Source organism: Ptychodera flava, chromosome 14 (genome assembly GCF_041260155.1).
Source record: "Ptychodera flava strain L36383 chromosome 14, AS_Pfla_20210202, whole genome shotgun sequence".
NCBI classification, from domain to species: Eukaryota; Metazoa; Hemichordata; class Enteropneusta; family Ptychoderidae; genus Ptychodera; species Ptychodera flava.
In genome coordinates, this window is record NC_091941.1 from 29,475,436 (window position 1) to 29,498,029 (window position 22,594).

The 22,594-nt window shown below is 36.0% G+C and overlaps 1 protein-coding gene and 1 long non-coding RNA gene across 2 annotated transcripts in view; one reads left to right on the forward strand and one right to left on the reverse strand.

The window, feature by feature from the left end:
• Positions 1 to 6,046: 6,046 nt before the first annotated feature.
• Positions 6,047 to 22,594, forward strand: part of LOC139150089 (lutropin-choriogonadotropic hormone receptor-like) — a 109,765-nt gene continuing 93,217 nt past the window's right edge. Inside the window, exon 1 of the mRNA XM_070722248.1 lies at positions 6,047 to 6,529. Within this exon, the coding sequence (XP_070578349.1) occupies positions 6,225 to 6,529 (305 nt within the window). The 5' untranslated portion in view covers positions 6,047 to 6,224. The remainder of the gene's footprint in view (positions 6,530 to 22,594) is intronic.
• Positions 8,847 to 21,521, reverse strand: LOC139150093 (uncharacterized). The gene is made up of 3 exons (XR_011556191.1): positions 20,977 to 21,521; positions 10,356 to 10,406; positions 8,847 to 9,895 (listed from the first exon to the last, which is right to left on the reverse strand). It is a non-coding gene; the product is annotated as an uncharacterized lncRNA (long non-coding RNA).

Below are 22,594 nucleotides of genomic sequence, written 5' to 3' on the forward strand. Positions count from 1 at the left end.
ATGTGAGGAGATTTAGATTCATAGAATGTCCCTAAAATTTAATAGAAACACCTCTGGTGGAAGTCTACATCGGTGATGAGCGTAGTCTTTGCTGCATAGAAGTTAAAGAGTATTCAAGAGATCTGTTACTCTGTCGAAATAGAAAATAATCTTGTGTGGATCAATTTGCCATTACATTTACTGAATCCCTGCAATTCAATCTAACTATTCGGCCAAGAAAAGCAAATTATTGCGGTCCTGACCATGGATCCTGGACTTCCAAAGTTCACATCTTAAGGGCTACCTGTGGAAACAAACATCAAACACTCACTCGTAACAACAACAAAACCCACATCTCCGTTCGATTTTACGGGATTAAGAATGAATTAACACTTTGTTGTAGCCAAAAGAAACGTAAGCAAAAGATAGAGTCCGTTTTGCACATATTTAGGAGGATTACATCGATTTCGAAACGATTCTTTTGTTATTGTGGTACAGCCATAAGAGACAACTGGCCTTGTTTAACTCCTTGTTTCCTTTTTTGGGGTGGGGAGTGAACGATGTTTCAGTGACACACAAACACACATTTGTATGTGATATGGATTATACCTATGTGTTGAAGCAATCACCAATAATATCCTTCATGTTCAGTCACGGTTTCATTTCTGTTTGGTGATGTGGCGCATTTCTAACAAGTGGTGGTGACATCAATTTTATTCGAGTAATTGCATTGTGTTAGCTTCCTAAAGTGAAGAAGAAAAAATGAAATCTTTACATCTCCAGGGATGTAAGTTTGGTCAATTTCACGTTTGTATCTTTCTAATTGACGAGGGTTGATATAAGAGCTGATTTAATTGTATCAGGAGAACAGATTCGAACCTGTAGTTCATATCACGTTAGATAAAATTGAAGCTTTTTTAATTCACATATTTTTCGACGTATACATACATTAATGAGCGTACATACACACTTACTTTAATGTGCGTACATACATACATATATACATACATACATACATACATACATACATACATACATACATACATCGAATAGGCCAGTTTATAGGGATGCCTTGATACAACCTACAACGGAACCGGCTCCCCCACCCCACCTCTCCAATCTTGTCAAGTTTGACAGATAGACTTTGCGGAGTATATTTCTGTCGTTCCCACATCGGCTTCTCGCTAATAAACTCACCGTAGCTAATTTTTACTGTGAGCTGTGGACAGAATGATACGTTACGATAATGCATGCCCTCAAGCGTCTGTTCTTTGACACGGTCCTCCTGCGTTTGTAGGGTCCACTTTAGGCTATTTACGTTCCTTCCGCCAACGGCCGGAACCAAAGGCGCTCAGTATGTAGAGTGCATAACACTACACTTGTTATTCCGAGCGTCTATGATGCCATACAAGATTATATTGTGACGGATTTTTCGGAAGAGAATCTTTCCTTTGTGTTGCCGTATACATTTTCACTTGGGTCTCGCCTGCACCTTCATGTAGTCCTAATAACCTAGCCTACTCGAGCAATTACGTACAGATAATGGCCACTTATAGTTGTACGCGCCAACCAACATTCAGACTGCTCCATGTATCTAAATTTACCGGCTTCTACTCTAAGTGGCACTGCATATACTTGGGCAAGTGTGCGCCGCTTTAAGACTAGCGGGTCGAACACAAAGATGTAACATCTTTGGACAAAAAGGCTCCGTCTCAGTCCGTGTGCGTGTCTTTTCAGGTGAGGGATGGTGTAATTATATTGTCTCTCTTTTGATGACATAATACCCATGGTCAATCACCCTGGTGCCAACTAAGACCGGATTAACGCCTGCTGTTGAAAGAACAGGACAGAACAGACCGGTGCAGAGTGCTTTGTTGTCGTGAAGTCGATACATCTTCTGCGCCAAGTCCTATTTCCTGTGAAGTTGTCTAGTTTTGCCGATATCTTTACCTAATCCAAGTCACCCATGCATCATGAGAAAGCAAGACGGGAGAGTTCGGGGCGGAGCGGGGCAAGGACGCCAATTAGCGAAACAGTTATCATAATAATGAGACGAACTGAGACACAAAGAAAAACAAATAAGCACTGACGCAACGATTAGATGAATAACTGGGCACAGGAGACGCTGCAAAAATAGAACACTTCACTCCTGCACGGCAACGGTCCCTCAGTAACGAATTAGTAGGAGGGCCGACATGGAAATTCTCTCAACCAGACCAGGGAGTTTTTTATTTGAATTTGTAACGTTACAGTTGGACAATTTCTTTCTTTAACCCCCCCCCCCCACTCCTGACAAAAACAATAAAAACAAAACAAAACAAAATACACTAAATTCTAAGACACTCACACTGCACATAGCCATAATCTTATGATATAGCGTAACCCACAAGCTTTACGATAGGATATCTCTAATGCTCTTTCATGTTTGATGTTTGTCCATAATCAATAGGCACGACAGACTCCACTGTGATTCGTTTTAGCCAGTGTAATAACAAAAGATTTGGAGAAACCGAAAAAAAAATGCAGGATAACAAACTGAAAACGTGTAAGTTCAATAAGTTTAAAGGCACGATGGCTTTGGACTGAATTAAAACAGTTCCCATCCAACAAACATGACTTTCCCTTTTTCGAAATTCTAGAGGATTAAACTGCATAAAGCTCTATCAATAGAAGATTACGTCTAGAAATGGCGTTGGGGGTGCAACTGCAAAGGTAATAATCCTTAATTCCCAAATTAAATGTCGATGTTGTCCCTTGCTCATTTACGTTATCGTGAAAAAAACACCTTGTGCTTAACTGACATCCTGATATTATATGTCAATAAGTTCAGGTAGATTGAAGGAAGGTGATGATGATGAAGATGACGGTGATGATGACGACGATTAGCATGATGACATAATACCATTTTACATCTAATCTTTTTGTTTTGTTTTTCACAATGTCTAGATGATATTAAAAGTGAGATCAAAGTCGTTTCAATGAGAGAGACCAATAATCTATGATTAGTTTTACAAATTTTGAATCAGTGTAATAATTTAGGGAGATAAGAACAGCGCCTTTCCCTGTAGAACGCTGAAAAAATTAGGTTGCGGTGTCATAAGAGTAATTAAAATAGTTGCAATCAGTGTTTGTGAAATTGACAAAGAAGTTTATACATGTCTGAGCTCTCTTCACAGTAGAAAGAAAAAAGAAAGAATGATTACCGACTTCTGACTTAAGAATAAATGTTGAACTACAGACAATATTTTACAATATCTGAAAGGCAAGTTTATTTATTATATAATAAACCAAACAGTATAACACAGACCTAGGTAAGTAGTCCAGTAATTGAAATATGGCCTCGCATTTTCACATTGAAAACTTTTCAAATTTACTGAATTCAACCTTTACCCTGAGCTGAGCAATGAATCGAATGGATATTGTCCATAGTTCAAAGTTAATTCTTCGATGTCTGAAATAATAGACCACTCTTCAAATCATTGCGACCCCTGTTGTTCTGTGTCTTACTTCTGACTTCAGTTTCATCAGAGAATGTCAAGGCCAAATCTGCACTTTTTAGTTTTCATAGTATATACCATGATCTCCATGTGTAGACATGTGTCAACACATTTTCTTATCTGTCTTAAATGATTAAAACTAAATACATTTATACTTTCATTTGATTCCTATTCAAGTTGTTGGTAATCTTAGTTTTAAGGCTTAAATGTTTGGAAATAAAATGTCTGTCAGGATTGGAAAGTGTTGTGCACAGATAAAAGTTATTCTTTGATCGTCTTCCTTTCTATAAAGAAAAGATACACATGTAATAACCGAGCACCTCTACCTCTCCAAACACTGATTGCACTTAGTTTTAATTACTCTGATGGTAAATCGATCCGAAGTTTATGTTAACGTGGTACAACTGTTACGAAAAAATGTTGTTCTCATCTCTTTGAAATGTTACACTGTTTCGAAATCTAGTAAATTGACTACGTATTTGATTGAAGCTTAACCATTCAACAATAACAAAGGTAAAACCACTGAAAAAGTAAACACCTTCACATACAACTATGGCTTTAGAAGCACAAACACACAAGTACAGTACATATGCAATCAATGAATCTATATATATATATATATATATATATATATATTATATATATATATATATATATATATATATATATATATATATATATATATATATATGTATATCAGAAAAGCTGCATATTATCTATGCTGACAAATCTACGCCATTAAACAAACGCTCGTAGTTGGTTTCAAAATGTCGCCACCAAAACAAATATTATTTGTCAAATTTTATCACAACCTACAAATAGAATGGTACGTCCCAAACACATAAATGAGAGTGTTGCTAAGAGTCCTTTCACTTCTGTCTGAAGATTGCAGGATGCATGAAACTTTAGTAACAGATAGTATTACTTTTGTGTATATATATATATATATATATATATATATATATATATATGATGTATGTATATTATATATATATATATATATATTATATATATATATTATATATATATATATATATGTATATATGATGTATGTATATTATGTATATATATATTTATACACACGCACTAACGTGTGTTTTCCCAGGGGAGAATAGTGCTCGATGGAATATAATAAAGCAGTATGTAATAGGGAGATAAAAGCACACCGAATACACTGATATACTATTGATGAAGTGAAAGGAAGGCAGCTTCATAATTCACACAAGGGGTTTAGCCTAACTAGTGATACAACGCAGTGAATCGTTATGCTTGCAGTACTTAGTAGTGAAATAGAATTACAAAAAAAGAACTGCCACAAAGACCGAAATCATGTGACCAATACTAACGAATGATTACGCAGCGTATCGCCAGGGTTAGCAAATACCACAGAAAACTTGACCCGATGTGTGAATCTGTATTCCTTGTTACTGCGTCATTCTGTGTACTTGATGTTTGATGTTTTTACATCTATATCTTCTTAAATTTACAGATATACACAGAAAAAGACTGAAAAGCATGTGATGTAGCAAAAAAATGATACTATGAAAAAGTCTTGTGAATATGGAAGTCGTGATCGTGATGACGGGAAGACATGCACAGCTCTCATTGGAAAGGAAGGCGGTTGGCTAATGAAACTTAGTGAAACCTTTTCTTGGTCAGTGTATTATAGATTGTGTATGGAATGGACGGTCTGGAATTTTTGGGTATTAGCATTGCTGTCGATAATACCTCTAATTGTTTTCAGATATTTTATACCATGGAAATCGCATCTTTAATAAAAACCCTCGTTTTCAGTATCATACAGGATTGAAAGCTTGAAAGAAATATTTTGCAGTGAAGTTGTCCTTCCGCTGTCCGTCCGAATGGCTGTATGAAGGAACAAAATCGTACAATCTTGACTGTTAAGCTGCCGCCGCTAGCTCGTTATTCCTATCATCCTTTCGTAATGGGCGTTTCGACATATGATAAAATGCACATATAGGCAGTATACATTAATGACCTGACATTCTCACTTCTACCTCCATGATCTGCCCTAATCACCCAGAGACGCCAGACGCGCGAAGGATGCAGTCTTTCTCAGTTGGAGGTCCTTGTCAAGACGAAATATGGATTCGTTGGACACTGCCGCCAGAACAGGGAGGGTGATTCCGGACAACGAGATTGTACCCCAAAATCATCAAGCACCTGTCAAAGGTCCACCCGCCCTGGCCGATTAGGCTTGGTATCGTGACGTAAGGGCTTCCCCGCTGTGCTCTTTGGTGAAGTAACTGCGCGTGTCATCTGTTGTCATTTAACCCAAGCACATAAAACAGAAGTGTAAACATTAAAATTAATATATTTGTTTTGTAAACGTAATTGATATCTGACAACGTGGCCTCTGGTAATACGAACACTGGGAAATCAGAACTTCCCGGTACTAGCAGTTCGCTCTCTCAACATTCGTCTGCTCTGTTGTGCACAGGAACGTGTTGTTTCGAATATTGTATCGATACAGACGCCCCGCCCCTAAGTTTAATCCATATCTGCAGTCACCAATGATAGGCAGATCCGAAGGCACGTGACTCCACTTAGTTTACCTTGCAGTCAACTACTGAAGTGAGTGATCGAGAGAAGAAAACGACCCGTACGCATCAGTGGCTTCCGACTCTGAGAACATAACTAAGACAGTGCTTGTTGTCAATACATACAGAGCGCAGGGGACAATTAAGGAAGCTGTCGACGCGACGGCGTGAAACGTTCGATGTTGCAATGACGATGATCACGACGAAAAAGTTATCGGCGACGACTGCTCTGTTGCTGCTGTCTGTACTGTCCGTGGCCACAGCGGCGGCGGTGGTGGACGAAGCGACCGAAGCGGGAACCACGCACACGGTGACTCAAGGCCCGGCTGAACCTGCGGCCGCAGCAGGTGACCAAGTTACCCAGTCGAACCCGTGTGCCAACATCTCCGAACACTGCAAGTGTATATTTGGAGATCGATTGACTGTGAAGTGTTACGGAGTTCCCACATTCGATCTGAGTGTGCTGAGCATTCCTCTCACGACAAGAATACTGTGAGTATACCAATCGTAATTTTATCCTCAACGTCTCCGACGCACAGGACTCACAAATATAGTGCCACGTTAATCAGTGGTGCCGGTAACACTTTACTCGCTCTAATTGTATTTGCCAAAGGGCATGTTTTAACTAAAGTATTGGTCTTTGCTCTAAGCCTGTACTGTATTTTTCCATCGGATTTCCCTCGACCGATTTAGAGCCCCGGTACTGAATAATTACCGCCGTCGCTTGCGGAACACCGCACTTTAGCATTTCCAATGGACGTCTTGTGAATCTTGACTACATCCTGGAAGAATTTGTACTATATTATATATGCATGCAATAGTACATGTAGAAGTAACTTTTATTTTCAAATAAAGCTAGCAGCATAGACCGCGAACTTTCTCAGTGAATTAGTTCACAGAGTCGGCACTCCGACGTACACATTCAAAGAAGATGCAAGGTAATCAACTGGGCGTTCTAGAAGACCTAAAATATATATTTTAAAAGGTGAAAAGTCTGGTATGCTACAGACGATATATCTTGCGATGCATGATATTTAGCGAAAACTACACTGTCAAACCTCTTCGATATATACAACCCTTGGAGCTTTTTGCAAACCGGCTCGTGGCGGGAGTTCACTTTTGATTTTTGTTTGGTGCCGACATTTAACGAAAAGAATGAACTATCAGAGTATGCGAATTCTCGTCACTTTCAGTCGACAGTAGTAATAGAAGATTTGATGAATTGTGGCTGAACATATTCTACTCGTCAGGGTGCGACAGACCGCGTTTTTTTTTCCCGCGTTCCAAAAGTCTGGCGGGCTGGACTACAATGAACCACGGCCCCGTGATAAAGGGAACGTGTATGAACCAAAACCCATGACAGGTGATGCGTTCCCTAGATTGACGTAAACTTTTTTTTTCATATTCTGTAAGTATGCGGATCCCCTATTAACTACAATCCTGGGACACCCATATCTTTGGAAACTCCCTACACTAAGTGCCCGCAGGTGAAACTCGTAAACCTTTGGCACATCGTGACACGTCCAACCCCAGTGAAATTTCAGCTCAATTGCTTGATTACTCTATTCTTGGTTTCAGTATTCAGTCTGCTCAAGGTGCGCATCTCTCAAAGATCTAATCGCTTACAGAAATTGTCGAGTGTATGTGTATGTATTTGTTTATTTTAAAGAGGACAACAATGCGTGGGCTGTTTATAACCTAATGGAGCTATTGATCAAGATCATTTATCTTGTATTGCTTCAGATTGCAAACGTTTTGGCGAAAAGATTTCAACAACAGTAGTTCTGTTGTTTGTGTACTTACCACAGAGTGCGACTATTTTGAAACACTTAAAGTAAACGCTGCTCATTAAATGAAATGACTAAGTGAAAAGCAGGTACATGAATTCCCATTCTTCTCCGCTTTGATAAATCTTTGTGGTTTTTCAACCGGAACGACCTGCCGAGTTCTGCCAGTCAATACGTTGCTGGGGTGAAAGTCAGCATCAGCAACGCAATAGAGACATTACTAGGGCAGTGAACCATTATTCAATAAATTATTTTAGCAGAACAAAACCTTTAAAATGGGGGTAAATACATCAAATGGGAATGATTGTAGTGCTGGAAACACTTGGGAAAACAAACAAACAGTCACGCAAACAAACAACTGTCAGGTGTTTTCAAGTTCAAGTTGGTAGAATTCTCGACACCAGATTTCAAATACGGCAGTACGGATACGGAGGGTCATGTAGAGAGATTAGTTATACTCCAATCATGATGACAAAAGTCAGTGATTTTATGGCAGAAAATACAGAAACCAGAGACCACGAGCCTATTTTACAAATTGTGCTGTCTAATGTTCTCTGTCACAGAGCAATATTTACGGTTTCAATTTTGTAGGGAGCCCTCTCAATTCTATCGACAACCAATCATGATTTTGCGTGGGCAGTGTGCAACTCAGAAGCGTATTCGTTCCAAATACAAATTCTGGCCCAACAAAATATGGATCATCGGAGTATGGCATAGCTTAAATTTATAATGCAGCTCTAGAATTGATCAAGAAAGCACTTACTTGAAAAAAATATTGTACAGATAAGAATATCAACCATTTCAAGGAAGAATACCTCGTATTTTCACTGAAATTATATAAAAGAGATGGAGCGTGGTGGGTTTTTAACACCATATGATAGGGGACAAAGAAAAAAGAGTGGTCCATGAGAATCACTTGTCAACCAATGTAAAATCATTAGTTGAACCGTGTGAGGCAGTCTACAGCAAGTACTTAACTCGGTTGTCAATTACTAGATTCATCTGAACACTTTGAACCATAGTCAACAGACAGCAAGGTGCAAGGCTGCTTTAATGGTAGTGATTTTTAGGCTTCTCTTCACACTCCTCACTTGAAATCAATAAAAAAAGACCATTCCCCTGATAATATACAACACCATAAGCCATCCTTTTCTTGTGAGATGATCTGATGAATTTCACCGCTTTTCTCTCTGATATGCACTCATTAACTAGAATGGGGTGACAGATGCAATTTTTGATGATTTTCTTTCCCTTTAATAGTTTTTGGCTATCCTTTTTACGGTTCTATGCAATTGTTTAGATGGGGGAAAAGGAGCAGTTGTGCTAAAACTGCTCTGAGCAATTTAATACACACACATCATGACTTTTTTATAATCCTTTGAGATAATCACTTTTACTTGGCTTTGTGCATGATGTCATTATTTTTGGAAGATAAATCAACTATCAAAGCAAAGTCCTATCTTGCTCATTTAAATAAACAGATGACAATTTGTATATATAACAACAAAATGTGAGATGCTGACTGTTACGATAAAAACCTGTAAATGGCCAAGTGATGTAGACACTACATAAAGAAAGTAAACATTTGTAGCTGAACTGTATAAACTGTGTCCATTTTGACACATACTTAGGGAAAAATCGTGAAAAATTTGTCATTAAGCCATCTCGTTAAAGGTAAATTTCTTTTCCAAACCTGTCGAAAAGTAACATATGGCGCACAAGGAAGATTAAGTTGACATGTAGGATTCTGTTGATAAATATTTGATGAGGATTATTGTCATCTTAGAAATCTGATACTTAAAGTCAAAAAACGGGATTTCATTCCTTTTCTCTGGTCAGTTCGTATCAACTTTGTCAGCTTTCAACACTAGATTTGTCTAGTTGCAGTCTTTTTATCACCCTGAGGAGCGGATTAACTGTCTTCTCCTGGTACTTAGAATGGTTTGCTTTATAGTATCTTCCTTTAGGACTTTCATATCAGTGGATGATACGTACCAATCCTAGGTTGGAGCCATACTCACAGGAAGTGTGTACAAGAGAAGTCCTTTAAGTGGGCAGCATTGAAAGCAACCTGTTATGAAATATGTAGATCAGATAACAAGTTATCATGAATTTCGGTTGCACCCCGGAAAATTACCTTGTATAGATGTTGGCCAGAGCAAAGTCTATACAGACCATTTCTCAGACTGGAACAAATGATTGTAGAGTTGAGCTTTAAGTGGCACAAAGATTATGTACTATAGACTGATTTGCATCATTTGTAGGTATCAAAGTATCATGTTGTCAATCAGGACACAACATGTGGACAAAAGCTTGTCCAGCAAATTTTGTTGACTGAATTTTTCCTGGGGAAAATAATACTTCAAGTTTAAAGTGCAAGTTTAAAATTTTGATATTGGCCAGCACCAATGATTGTAGATTTGAGTGCTGGTGTTGTGCAAAATTTCTCTCCCTCCCATCAGCAGTCTATATAATCTTTTTTCTTGACACAGAAACAAAGAGTTATTTTATATGTAAAGTTGTATTCTTACCAGAAGATGAGCTTCCTTGAAGACTGCCTACCTGTGTCTATCAGCTTCCTGCTGTTTTAAGTTTTTAGAATGGGAAAAATATTGGCAAAAAGTCATCAGCATGATAGCTGTTGGATCAAAGTGAGCATTGATGTACACATGAATGTGAAATGCCCGTAGGCTCTTTCTCATCTATTGGGTTTTAAGAATTCCGAATACATCATAACTTGGGCAACAAAGCGACTGCTAAAGATCAAAATTAAGCAGTCTTCTTGAGATACATTGAGAATGTAAGTTTTCTCACAAATCTCAGTGATGTCTTTTGTGAATTCTAATCTTTTGAAGTACCGCTCTGAGGCTCACAGCTAATGTGCTACTCAGTATAGCAAAAATTTCTCAGTGAGAAAAAGATGGGAAAACGAGAATTTAATGACTCCATATACAAATTGTAAAAGTAAATGGTCAGAGACATTGGATATGATATAAAAACCACACGCCAAAATGTCAGCTTGAGATATTGTAGTATGTATTGTCTTATCACAATAGACTGATAACAAGAAGGCAGAATTGATAACTGTCGATAAAAATCATGGTTTTCATTCAATTATTAATTGTTCAAGGAAAGTATTTGAATACACTTTTGACAAACAGTGCATAATCAAAAGTATATGTAAAAATACATAGACTTACTAGTGTAAAATCTAAATGAAAGAAATGAGGTTAGATGTTTTGAAAAGAGTGAGCACATCCTATTCTACATGTGTTAGCTGTACTGACCACAGGTTGTGCAACATTCTATAGACTACTGCAACCCTAGATCATTGTTGAAAGATATACAGTTGTTTGCCATGCACCCAACACCCATGAGAAAGTACTTTTTCACTGAAGGGATAAATTACATGTTTTAAGAAATATCGTATGTTGAGTTTTCAAAACTTATGATCTATTATTTTACAGTCAAACTAAATTAATATGCTGTTTTCCAAAGTTTCCAGACCAGACAAATCTTGCCTTTAACCTGTTAATCATTGATCATTACAATGTTTTACATAGCGTTGACGTGAATATTTACACTGATATCTTCCGGGTGGCAGGAAAATGGTGTCAACTGTGCTTGTTGCTATAGCAACCTGATCAGAAAATGGCAACATCATTGAAAAAATTTCCAAGTGGTTTGAAAAAGGAATCTGATTTTTTCTATTCCTTGGGTGTAGAGACTGAGATGTGACAAACCATTTTGGATAATTGTCAAATCAAAAATGAAACTTTCAATGATATACGAGTAGCAGGCTATTGATTACCGTGCACAAATTGCAAATTCAACCTGCAGAACAGACTTTACAAATATGAACTATTCTTTTTTATTCAGTGGGTATTTTTCTTAAATTTCACGATACTCTGCCCTCTTATGTGAATAATGATGATCAAAACCCTGACACTTGGTGTAATACTGCGCGATTGTTGCCTTAAATATATCAAAGTTAATGTAAAGTTCTCTACAACATTTGAAATATGTATAAAGAAAATAGTTTCCATCGCATATGGTTCTTGCATTGCCATGTGTTCCTTTTGAAATTCAGTAGTTTAGCAACGGTACATTTTATGTCATTGTAGTTAAGGCACTTTGAATAAAATTCTTTATTTGCTGTCCGCATGCTCATTCAGAAAAAATTGAGAAAACAAACACAATTATAACACTATTCCAACAGAAACCAAATACAAACTGAGTGTATGTTAATACATACACTTGTGTTTTTTGTCTGTGTTTGTTTTTTTCCCTGGCTGGCTAGTAGGTTTTTCAAAAAGCCGAGGACGGCAAACAAAGAATTTTCTTAAAATGGCCTAATTATGAATAGTGAAAAGAATTTATACTCGTAAGAATCATTCATACACAATCTAAACCGCTCTCAACCATGAGAGACTATAGCATTCTACTGCACTGGACATTAATTTCTGAAATTAGTTGATGGAAAGAGGTTCCCTATAGACCGTGTCTACAGGGATCACCTGTGGCTAAATCCAGCATGGTAGAGTATATTCCCATGTCCTTTATCTGCTCTGCCTCCAAAAACCTCAGATGGGAAACAATGACCTAAGGATTCATTTCTTACATCATATTGAAAAAGTGTGGTATGGTATTAAATTGCATCTAGGCTTTGAAAATAGAGGAAAGTGCATTTCATTTGAGTGGCATTTATATGTATAATGATAAATGTGAATAGGGTCAGTTATTTAAAATGCATAATTCAGAACTATGGCTTTCTTCATATTTGTCATACAGTATTTGCAGACAACATGTCTGTGCGTATCTGGAACATGAGTTTGTTTTATCAGATGAGTGATATTTTAATTAATTAAGTGAGGAAATGACAGAGATGATCAAGGTCAAATATTTCAAAATTTGAAAAGTACACATTGCTCATTCTTCAATAAGTCCCATGCTAATGAAGTGTACCATTTGAACTTGTCCACTGATATTGTAATAATTATCCATGATTTCCTGGGAAGCTTGTCTTTTCTCCTGGTATTAATTACATGAAGAGGGAGCTCTGTCATTTGTCTTTGCACATTATCCCTTGTTAGGGATTAAACTGACCATATTTTCTGATTCCAGGACTAAGCCAATGCTTCAAGGGGTTTAGAAACATATCCATGTTCTCTAAATTAACTTTATGGAGATTAATTGGTGTAGCTTGATTTAGAGTAATCTGTGGAATTTTTTGGATGACTGTCTGCTGATCTTTATCAGAGCCATCAAGTAAGAACTGACTTCCATCAAATGGGAAGTAAAACCTCAGTTAGAAGAGGAGAGGGGGATTGCAGATGAGATAAATGGACGTGGTTTGTTTTTGTATCTTGGGAAGGCAAAAAATGCTAATGATATTGGATTTACACAAAAATAAAGGATCTAGTTTCTGATACCAATTCACTTTGAATGGATGATAGTGCACAACTTGAAAATTACATCATTAGGAAAATATGCAAATTTAATCTATGCCTCATCACTTTGACATCATTTATCTATTCCTGAGAAATATATCTGACAGCGTCATTAATGTGACTTAAGAATATTGATTGATTTAATGCTGAAGTGACACTCTAGGTTACATTGAATCAAGTAATATTGAAACTCTGGAGATGTGTGATTCCGTGAAGTATGATGTCCAATAATTGGTTCAGGAATCCAAAAGAAGGAAGTCAAAAGTGAAGATTTTTGTTGATGCAGTGATCTAGAATTTGTGGTTTTTCCCAGCCTGCCTTCTTGTTGTCACTCTTTGTGCTAAGCGCTGAGTTTGAACAATTGTTGTGGCTCACAGTGCAAACTAAACCACTTTCCTGTGTAAGCACTTAATTCATTTGCCTAAGATGGTTTTCCTGTTACGCAATACAGCCGTGAAGGGATGTGAAGAATGCCATAGTGGAGGTTGAATATTGTCTGGTGTGTTTCAACCCTTGCAGTGACGATACTTTAACTCTGGTTTGAGAATCAAAGTGAAATGATTGACCCGCTTGTTCCTCCATACTGAAAATTTGTGTAGTCTTGAAAGATAAAAAGTGACTGTTTATGGCCGAGGTTCATGCAACTTCACTACATACTGTAGGAAGGAGAGACTTAAATGAGTTGTGGTGTGACAATGAATAAATCCTACAAATGCTTTTTGATCGTAGAGTGGCCATGAAAAGTGTGTTCATTGTCTTGTTTTTGCCTCGTTCCTTTGAAAACCAGTCAGAGTAAATTGTTGGTACATTTTTCAGATATCAACATGACATACAAAGGGAGTGCTAAAGGCATATAACTGAAAAGCCATTGCAAAATAATGCTGAATCTTTAAATTAAACTTTGCAGTCTTTATGTACAGTCTTAATGTAAATTGAAAAGATAAAGTTCGGATGCCAAGTTTAAATTATTTTATAAAAAGTTAGAAGTCGGGATATTTAATTATAAGACATTAACTTTTGATTATGCAATTTTATATGCATTTAATAATGCAGTCATATTAGACATCCGTATGAAAGGTTATCATAATCCCATTTTCATGACAACCTAGGCATTAGGTCATGAAGCATGCATCAGTAACCTAAAGTAGGGCACTGTTTTGATTTTTGTTGTGTATATGGACGATTACATTTGTGAAACATATTCTCTCTTGGTTCTGTTGACGTATTAAGGTAATTCGCACCTGGAAAAGAGAAAAACTTAAACTTTTGCTCAAATTTTCCTCAATGAAACTTTCAACACCAAATCAACAATAAAAATTGGGAGTCACCGTGCAAAGTTTAGAACTAGCAAAACAAATTACCCAACATTTTGCAATATTTGAAATTCAAAATGGCCGCCATACCTGAGTTAATTCTATGGGGGAAATTAGAATTTGGATTTTCGAAAAACTAAGCTAGTGAATGTTATTCAAGAGCTTTAAAATGAGTCCCCAAAAGTGGTAGATCAGAAAAGAATTGTAAAAATTTGAGAGTCCTACTATCTGTCCCAGAGGCACATTCTACCTTAAAGGCCATAGTCATACTGTTGAGGTCTTAGGACAGGAAACATTCTTTGCTGATGAAGCAAAATTGATTAGGTTTCAGTGATTGTTGTTTTTCAGAGGTACATATTTCCATGAAACTTGAATTGCTCTTTCATTAAAAGTTGCTGTACAAGTGTGCAACAAAAATCCACATAACACGGCGTATTTTGTTCCAATTCAGTTTTTTGCAAAGATTCATTCAGTTTTCATTAATTAGTTACCCGAAGATTATAAAATCTTTCAGCTTGACAAGCAGTAGTAAGTTGGGTGAGAAAGAATTGTAAATTTATCCAATTTATGCAAATCACCTGATTTCCTGGCTTCTTCTTTCCCCCGTTTTTCAACATTTCAAAAATCATAACTCCATTCAGGCTCGGTCAAATTTTGCGAAATTTTCACATTATGTTCTTTAAATACTACATAACAAAATGACAATTTTGTTGGGCAAGAAAGTTCTTACATTTTAAATAAAAGTCATATCACTTTATGAATGAGAGAATAGATAATGCGAAGAAAATCATGGTTTTTTTCTGCAATTACTCTAGCTTCAAATGAGATATTACATTTCATAAAGTAGAGTCAAGTTTTTGAATTTAATTAAATTGTAAAATTAATAGCAAAATTGAGATTTACTACCCCAATATTTAACCTCCTCATCCTTTGAGTAAACTATAGTTACCATATTACATTAATGCATAATTCTCCGCTGTTTGAAAATATGCAGTATCAGGGTTTTTTCATGTCATGTTTGATAAAAAAGTGCTTTGTATGAAGTTTGTTGGTTAAGTGTGACGCTATTTTAAAAATACAAGTAATACCAGAACAGAAATCTTCTTAATAGTATGGTGCAGATGTAAGTTTAGAAACCTTCATTTGATATCTATGCACAAAGGGAAAAACTAGAGTTAAAGCACAGTCTTGGTTTTCTAGAGAGTGACAAGCCAATAGGCTGTTACTGTACCATTAACAAACCATCAACAATCACCGCAACTGTCAGAAAAAACATCTTGCAGATTTTATCTTGAGATGATTTATTTTTGCATTTGGAGCCAACCTGTGTAGGATATGATCTGTACCATGATAACTACAACTGACGCGCACCATCCTTTTGTTTTCAAGGGAGGAGATAAATTTATTATTAATTTTGAGTCTGATTTATTTTTGAGTCTCTTGTCCATACTTTTTTATCTCCTCTTTGATTTAGCTCCGGCTTGAAGAAATCTTGTCAGTATTCTTCAATATTTCATTCACCACAAACGTAGGTATGGATCTTCAACACCATATTCGGCAACTCACAATTACCCCGGTATATTAGATGCTTTGGAAGATTTCAGGTGGATGAAAGAAGATCAGTGCAATTGCAGATAATCTGAATTGCTCCATAAGGCATTCAAAATCATTGTTTACACTAACACTCATGAATTAAACCATGTTGAAAAAGTTGACGATATGATGTTCTATTATGATATGTTCATGAACTGTATCTACTCAAATATTCTTAATTACTATGATACATCAAATAGGTATAGATATAGAATTCGAAACAAAGATATTTCTTTGTGTGTGAATGCACACACACAATATCTTTAAAGCTGCCGACTTCAACCCCGTGAAGGCTCTTTAAAAATTAACAGCGCTGACTTAATGTGTACATCAAAGAATGAAAGATTACCAATTTCCAGAATTCATAAAGGCTCATGAATAAATATCGCTTCCAGCATACATATAAATTAACTTGGCTGATTTCAGGGCTGGCAAAACTGTGTGTATTGAAATCACTGTATGTGTGAGTAATATACTGACATGTATTTCAAGGTAACAGTATTAAAATTTTTGCTGTTCACGTATTCATACAAAGAATTCTAAAAATGTTATTTATCACATAAAATGTAGAAACTAGCCTCTCAGAAACAATAACTCACACTCGTAACTTTAAAATAGCATATATTATCTTTTTTTAAAAATTGTATAAGGTGGTGTTGGTTATATCTGCCAAATTCACAAGCTTCTATTGAATGTGTGTATTAAAATGCATGTATACAAACAGCATAAGCCATACACTTTTTGAATACATGTATTTCTTTCATGAAAAGTTCACATTTTTTGAAATTAATATTTATAAAAATTTAGGCGTTGCAACTTGGAAATCACTTCACACTTGCAAGGTGTCAAATGGGTCAACCTGAAATATTTAGCAGTTCAAAGTGCAAAGCCTCAGGTAAATGAAAAGATCGCCGATCCAATGCCATTGGGGGTTGCATCGAAGTAAATGTTAGAATTCTCAATGTACTTTCCGTGTAGTTCCATGCTATGCGAGGGAACATCTCAGATTTCCATCGATTACACAACGGTATGTTTCTGCACATGCAATGATGTTTTTCGCTCTGGGGCACCGATGGATTTCTAAACTCAGGATACCCTGGTTCTGCTGGATAATTGTGTAATGTGATTTGAATCATTTATGTCGTTTTAATTGGCAGAGTCTCAGTAAAATCCCCAGACATGACTTTTTCTTCTGCTGTCCCCATAGCAAAACCATCACCAATTTGTATTGTATCCCTCATTCAGTTGCTTGGAACGATGGTTTTCCTTGTTCTACTGTACAATGGCAGTCTTTCATCGGTCTCAGAAAAAGCAACGCAGATCAGCAGTATAAGTAACCAAGACAACACAAATAGGTTTTTTCCACAATTTCAGAAATATCCACAGACAGATATTCAGACTGAAACCCTGTTTCCAAATCTAAACACATCTTACAGTGACAGATATAACACAGATTTCCAAGCTATTCTTCTCATGTATATGTTGTTCTGTGTGTGGAATGGTATACTGACACAACAAAGCATTAAAGGCAACTTGATATTACATTTTTTCAATAACTTTTCCTGTGTTCAAGTTGAGTCAATGATTTTGGGAGTATGGAATTTATATTTTCAGGGCAGTTGGTTGAATTTCTGTTACCTTTAGTATTAATATGTATCACAGTCATCAATAACTTGTATGTATGTATGTGTGTGTGTATGTATGTGTGTGTGTGTGTGTGTGTGTGTGTGAGATTCACCGTATCTTGCATTATGATTGAATTCTGTCCTCCACGTCCCTTGACTCCAATATCTTGCAAAATACATAATTACTGACGGATAGTAGACATAAAATCCTTGATACATCCTGCGTATTCCTACCGGACCAGCCACAATGTCGACTGTAAACTTTTAAAAGCACATTCAATATCCGGCAGACTATTTGATGCACCGATTCAATATTTTTATTTCAATAGTGAAAAAAAATTGACTGAGTTTTTATTTTCTTTTTGTTTATTTAATGCGTGGACAATATTTTTTGTGATCGGCTGCCATAATATAAAAAGAGGATAATGTGAATTTGCAGTTGGTTCATACAAAAAAATCTTACGCCTCTAAGCCTTTCATTAATCACACCAAGAAGTTGGGGCTGCCCCCCAATAAGAAACATCATTTCCCAATTCATAAATCAACCACAGCAGAATTTTGATTAAAATACTGGGTTTAAATATAGAAACTGAATAACGACCGTCCTAAGTCAAGCATAAAATTGAAAACGCTAATGTTTTTTGTGAATAAGGTGATGGCTGGCCGTAATGATATTGAGATTAAAGATTTCACAGTGATCTCGCTAACCTTGGGACACACATGGCTTTCCTGCAATGAAATGTGGTTTCAGAAAATATTATGCTTACGTCTGAAATTACATGTTCAGTTTTATCATCAGCGTGTATCCTACCAGCCTTTATGTAAAATGAATATGACACTGATGTTTCAGCAACGGAGCTGGTTTTCTTGCAATGTAGCTCAATCATGCCATATTTTAGTTGGAATGGTAAGAAAATGACTTCATCTTGTCAAACTTAAATTGGTAAAAAATTTTAAGCATAAAATCTACATATAATACAGTCTTAAGCTTTTATACCGGGCTTCTAATTCACCGCATTTTCCTCATCAAGTTAAAAAAGTGACATGAATGAATGTATGTGTAGTATAAATAATTACCGGTACAGATCAGTTAAGTTGAAACATCAGTGACTGATGACGCTGTGACTAGAATGACTTTACAATTCTACCGAAAGTCAGTCCATAGGAATGTGGCAATTGTGAGAGATGTGAACAGTGTCAGGTACAAATGGTGTCCTATCGGTAGATCAACAGGGAGCAATAGAGTGCTTTCTCTCTATTGTTTTTACAGCAAAGATCCACAATCATCTCTCGTCAAGTTTCTGTGAAAATATTTTCACATCTGCAATTGTTCTTCAAGAAAACAAAACACAATGGCAAGTTTTTGCAACAATAAGAAGCAGCTACTGAAATAAGAGAGGGTGCATGACGTGCCTCTTCAAACTCCACAACGTTCATTGATTTGCAAACTCAGAGGTGTTTAGAGGGTGCATGTCACATCTGTTTGGAATTTTAACATGTTGGAGTACCAGACTTTGTCACACTGAAAGACATTTGTTTGTACTCTGGTACACTACAGAGCCTGGAGACAAGTAATACATTGTGTGTCAGTGAAGTGGTCTGCTTGCACAGTGTAATGACTCTTTACTATAGTCTCTGGCAGACTGTCAGACTGTGGGTATAACAATCTACTTAGAATCCCTCTTTTAAATGTCAGTTCAGTGCCATAAAGGAACTTTTTTGACTTGTCTAATGACTTGCGATAAACAGAAGCAGCCCCTCACAATGTCACATAATCATGATTTTCTATTTCAACACTGCTGATTTGTATGGACATAAAACAATTACAATACAAAACAGAAGACAGATCAAATGAAAGATGCATCAACAGAAGAATGAATTTGACTTTCAAGTTTTCAATGGTGATCAAATATGCATTGTATTATTATTTTTGTATACTATAACTCTTTATTTTTTGTGTTTTTTTAAATATAAATTGGTTATTAAAACTGGTTAAATTAAATTAAATTGAATTAAATTAAATTGGTTATTATCATAGATAATATCATGGATATAGGCGCTAGGCACATACTACATATACTATCCAATGAACATTTCTCTAAATGTCTGAATGGGAAAAAAAATATTGAACTTCATTGAACTTTTAAATTTTTAAAGTAATCGTATTATAAAGAATATTTATGGGTTTATTGAAAAACACAGTAAACTCTGAAAATTAGTTAAGTTTTTCATTAAACATCTCATCCTAGCTGCTTGACTCTGTGTAAGAAGAGCTGGATACATTAACATTGGGAGGTTGTGGGAACATATATTTTCCGGATAGTCTGAGAATGGAGTCTGTTAAATTAATTAGCATAATTAAAATAATATTGGATTGGCTAACTGTACTGAAGCTTGAAGCACATTATTTCAAATATTTCTGGTCTGGGATCAGCAAATGCAGAAGAAGTGATTGAGTTTGAGTAATTATGATTGGTCAATCCTGATGATGTCAGAATGCATGAATATTCATAATTTACCCATAATTCTGCAGTTTCCTAGCTTAAGTATTTGCAAGGGTTTGATATTTTTGCATAGCAATAGCCAAGATGAAGCTGGCTCATGGGAATACATTGGAATCTTTTGTTTTTAAAAGTCAGCGTTTAGCTCTGTATGGTGGAATAATACACTGTCCATGTATTCCAGAGAATGTCGTTTTGAAGTCACAATTTAGCATAAATCTTCAGAAAATTGGCTGAAAATGCTCGGCAAGATCTCATCTCATACACCACATTTATCTTTGTATTTATATCATTCGTATCATTTTCCCATTTTATGACACCTGTAATACTCATCCATAACTCTGAAGATTTTGATAAAATGGAAATTTAAAGTTTCGTATTTGTCCCATAAAATGTCATGATATTTTCCAGTGGAGTGAAAAATGGCATATTCCGGAGTTTGGAATTGGATGGCGAATATATGCTGGCAGGAATTGGAGTGCGGCACTTTATTGGATAGTTGGACAGCTAGTGCAACCTTTTAGGTCAGGTAATACTCTATAAGTCTAAATGAGTGAAAACGCATTTATCAGAGTGAGTGATTCCCATGCTGTGGACAGTAACTGTGTAAATTTGTCAACTGGAATCATACTTGAAGATTTACGAATTCTTTGAGGAAATAAAGACTTACTTTTTTTGCTTGAGTGGAAATCACTTCATCACTGGGCTGATTTGACTCTGGAATTAGCCAAGACGGAACAGCTCAGATCTGGTATTAGCGGAGATAGGATGCATGGAATCCTCTGTGGATAGGTGACATGTGAGGGATAATAATTCTTCTTTTGTGCATTTCCTGCATAAGGGTTTACAAGATAATGAATTTTAAAGACGTCCAAATTGAGAAAGAAGATGGCAGCTTGTTACATTTAGTCGATTAGTCGACTGATAAAAAGAATGTCAGCTGAGGAGGATAAAATTTGGTGGTGTGTAGTACTTGTCAGCTCTTGTGTGACAGATTAAGACTTCTAATTACAAGACCTGGTCTGCCTTTGAAGACTTTACAAGATGAAAATAGAAATGGGAAAGTGAGGTATTAACCGGTTGGGTACTGAGACATCATGGCTGATAATGCTTCCAAACGAATTGACAAACGTGACTGGTTTCAATCAGCTTGCAACCCTGTATGGCTGGCCTGGCTTACCGTTGCTGTTTTCTCATTTGTGAGGACCAGCTGATTGGGAGGAAAATATTTGCAATTAAATCTTTATGAATTAGCAAAATTAATTGGTTGTACTTTATTACGTCCACAGATACTTAAAATGCTACTTTCAATGTTTGCAAATATGCGTATGAAAAATGAGTAAAGTGTTTATTTCTTGACTGGTATATCTGTGGGTATAAAAGGTAGGTCCTTCAGGACCAACTGATAAAGATTTGTACAAATTACGATGAAATCGATATTTTGTATTTCCAAGGACTTTTGTTATTAAATGTTTGCCCATAAAATCTTCCTGTGAAATATAACTCTTCAGTTCTGATATTGTTCTTTGGTGTGTTGTTACTTCATATTTCTTTGAACTACAGCAAGATTTTCAGCTTGTTTAGATATTTTCAAGGTAAAATATGTTCTTTTCTAAAATGGCTGACCATATAACATTGATAACATTGATATTTGGCTAGTTCCCTCGGTTTTGTTATTACGATTTTCTCATACTGTAATGAATAATACAAAATTTGTATTTGTAAATTCATTTAGGATAAATCGTCAGAACAGATTCAGCTTTGTCAGAATGTTGTGACCTAGAAACAAAATTAATTTCTTACAGTCAATATTACGGATTACCTGAGAATTATTTTATAGCAAAGAGAACCAGAGTTCTCACTTTGTTATTTTGCATTTAGTTGTAGTGGTGTCCATATGCTGCTTATTTATTGGGAAAATGTATTGCATAATAAAAAATGATAGACGGCCTCTATGAAAACCCTAACAGTTTTGCAATTTGTACAGTTCTAATGCCCACTTGGTAAATTTCAGCCAGAAGTCGGTGATAGGTAAAGTAGAAAACATTCTTTTTTCAAAAGATTTGTAAAATATCATGTTGAAAATATTTTCAATTGCCATATGGTTCCTCCATAAACAGTAATGCTAGCTAAATGTATGCAGCTGATATTATGAAATATTTAGGCTTTCCAAATTGATTTGTGTTGATTATTTTCATAAACTGAATTTTGAAAGTGTATTTTTCTCACCAAACTGAAAATAGTTGTCAGTAATTTATAGGTCATATGTTTATCGAATCCTAAACTTT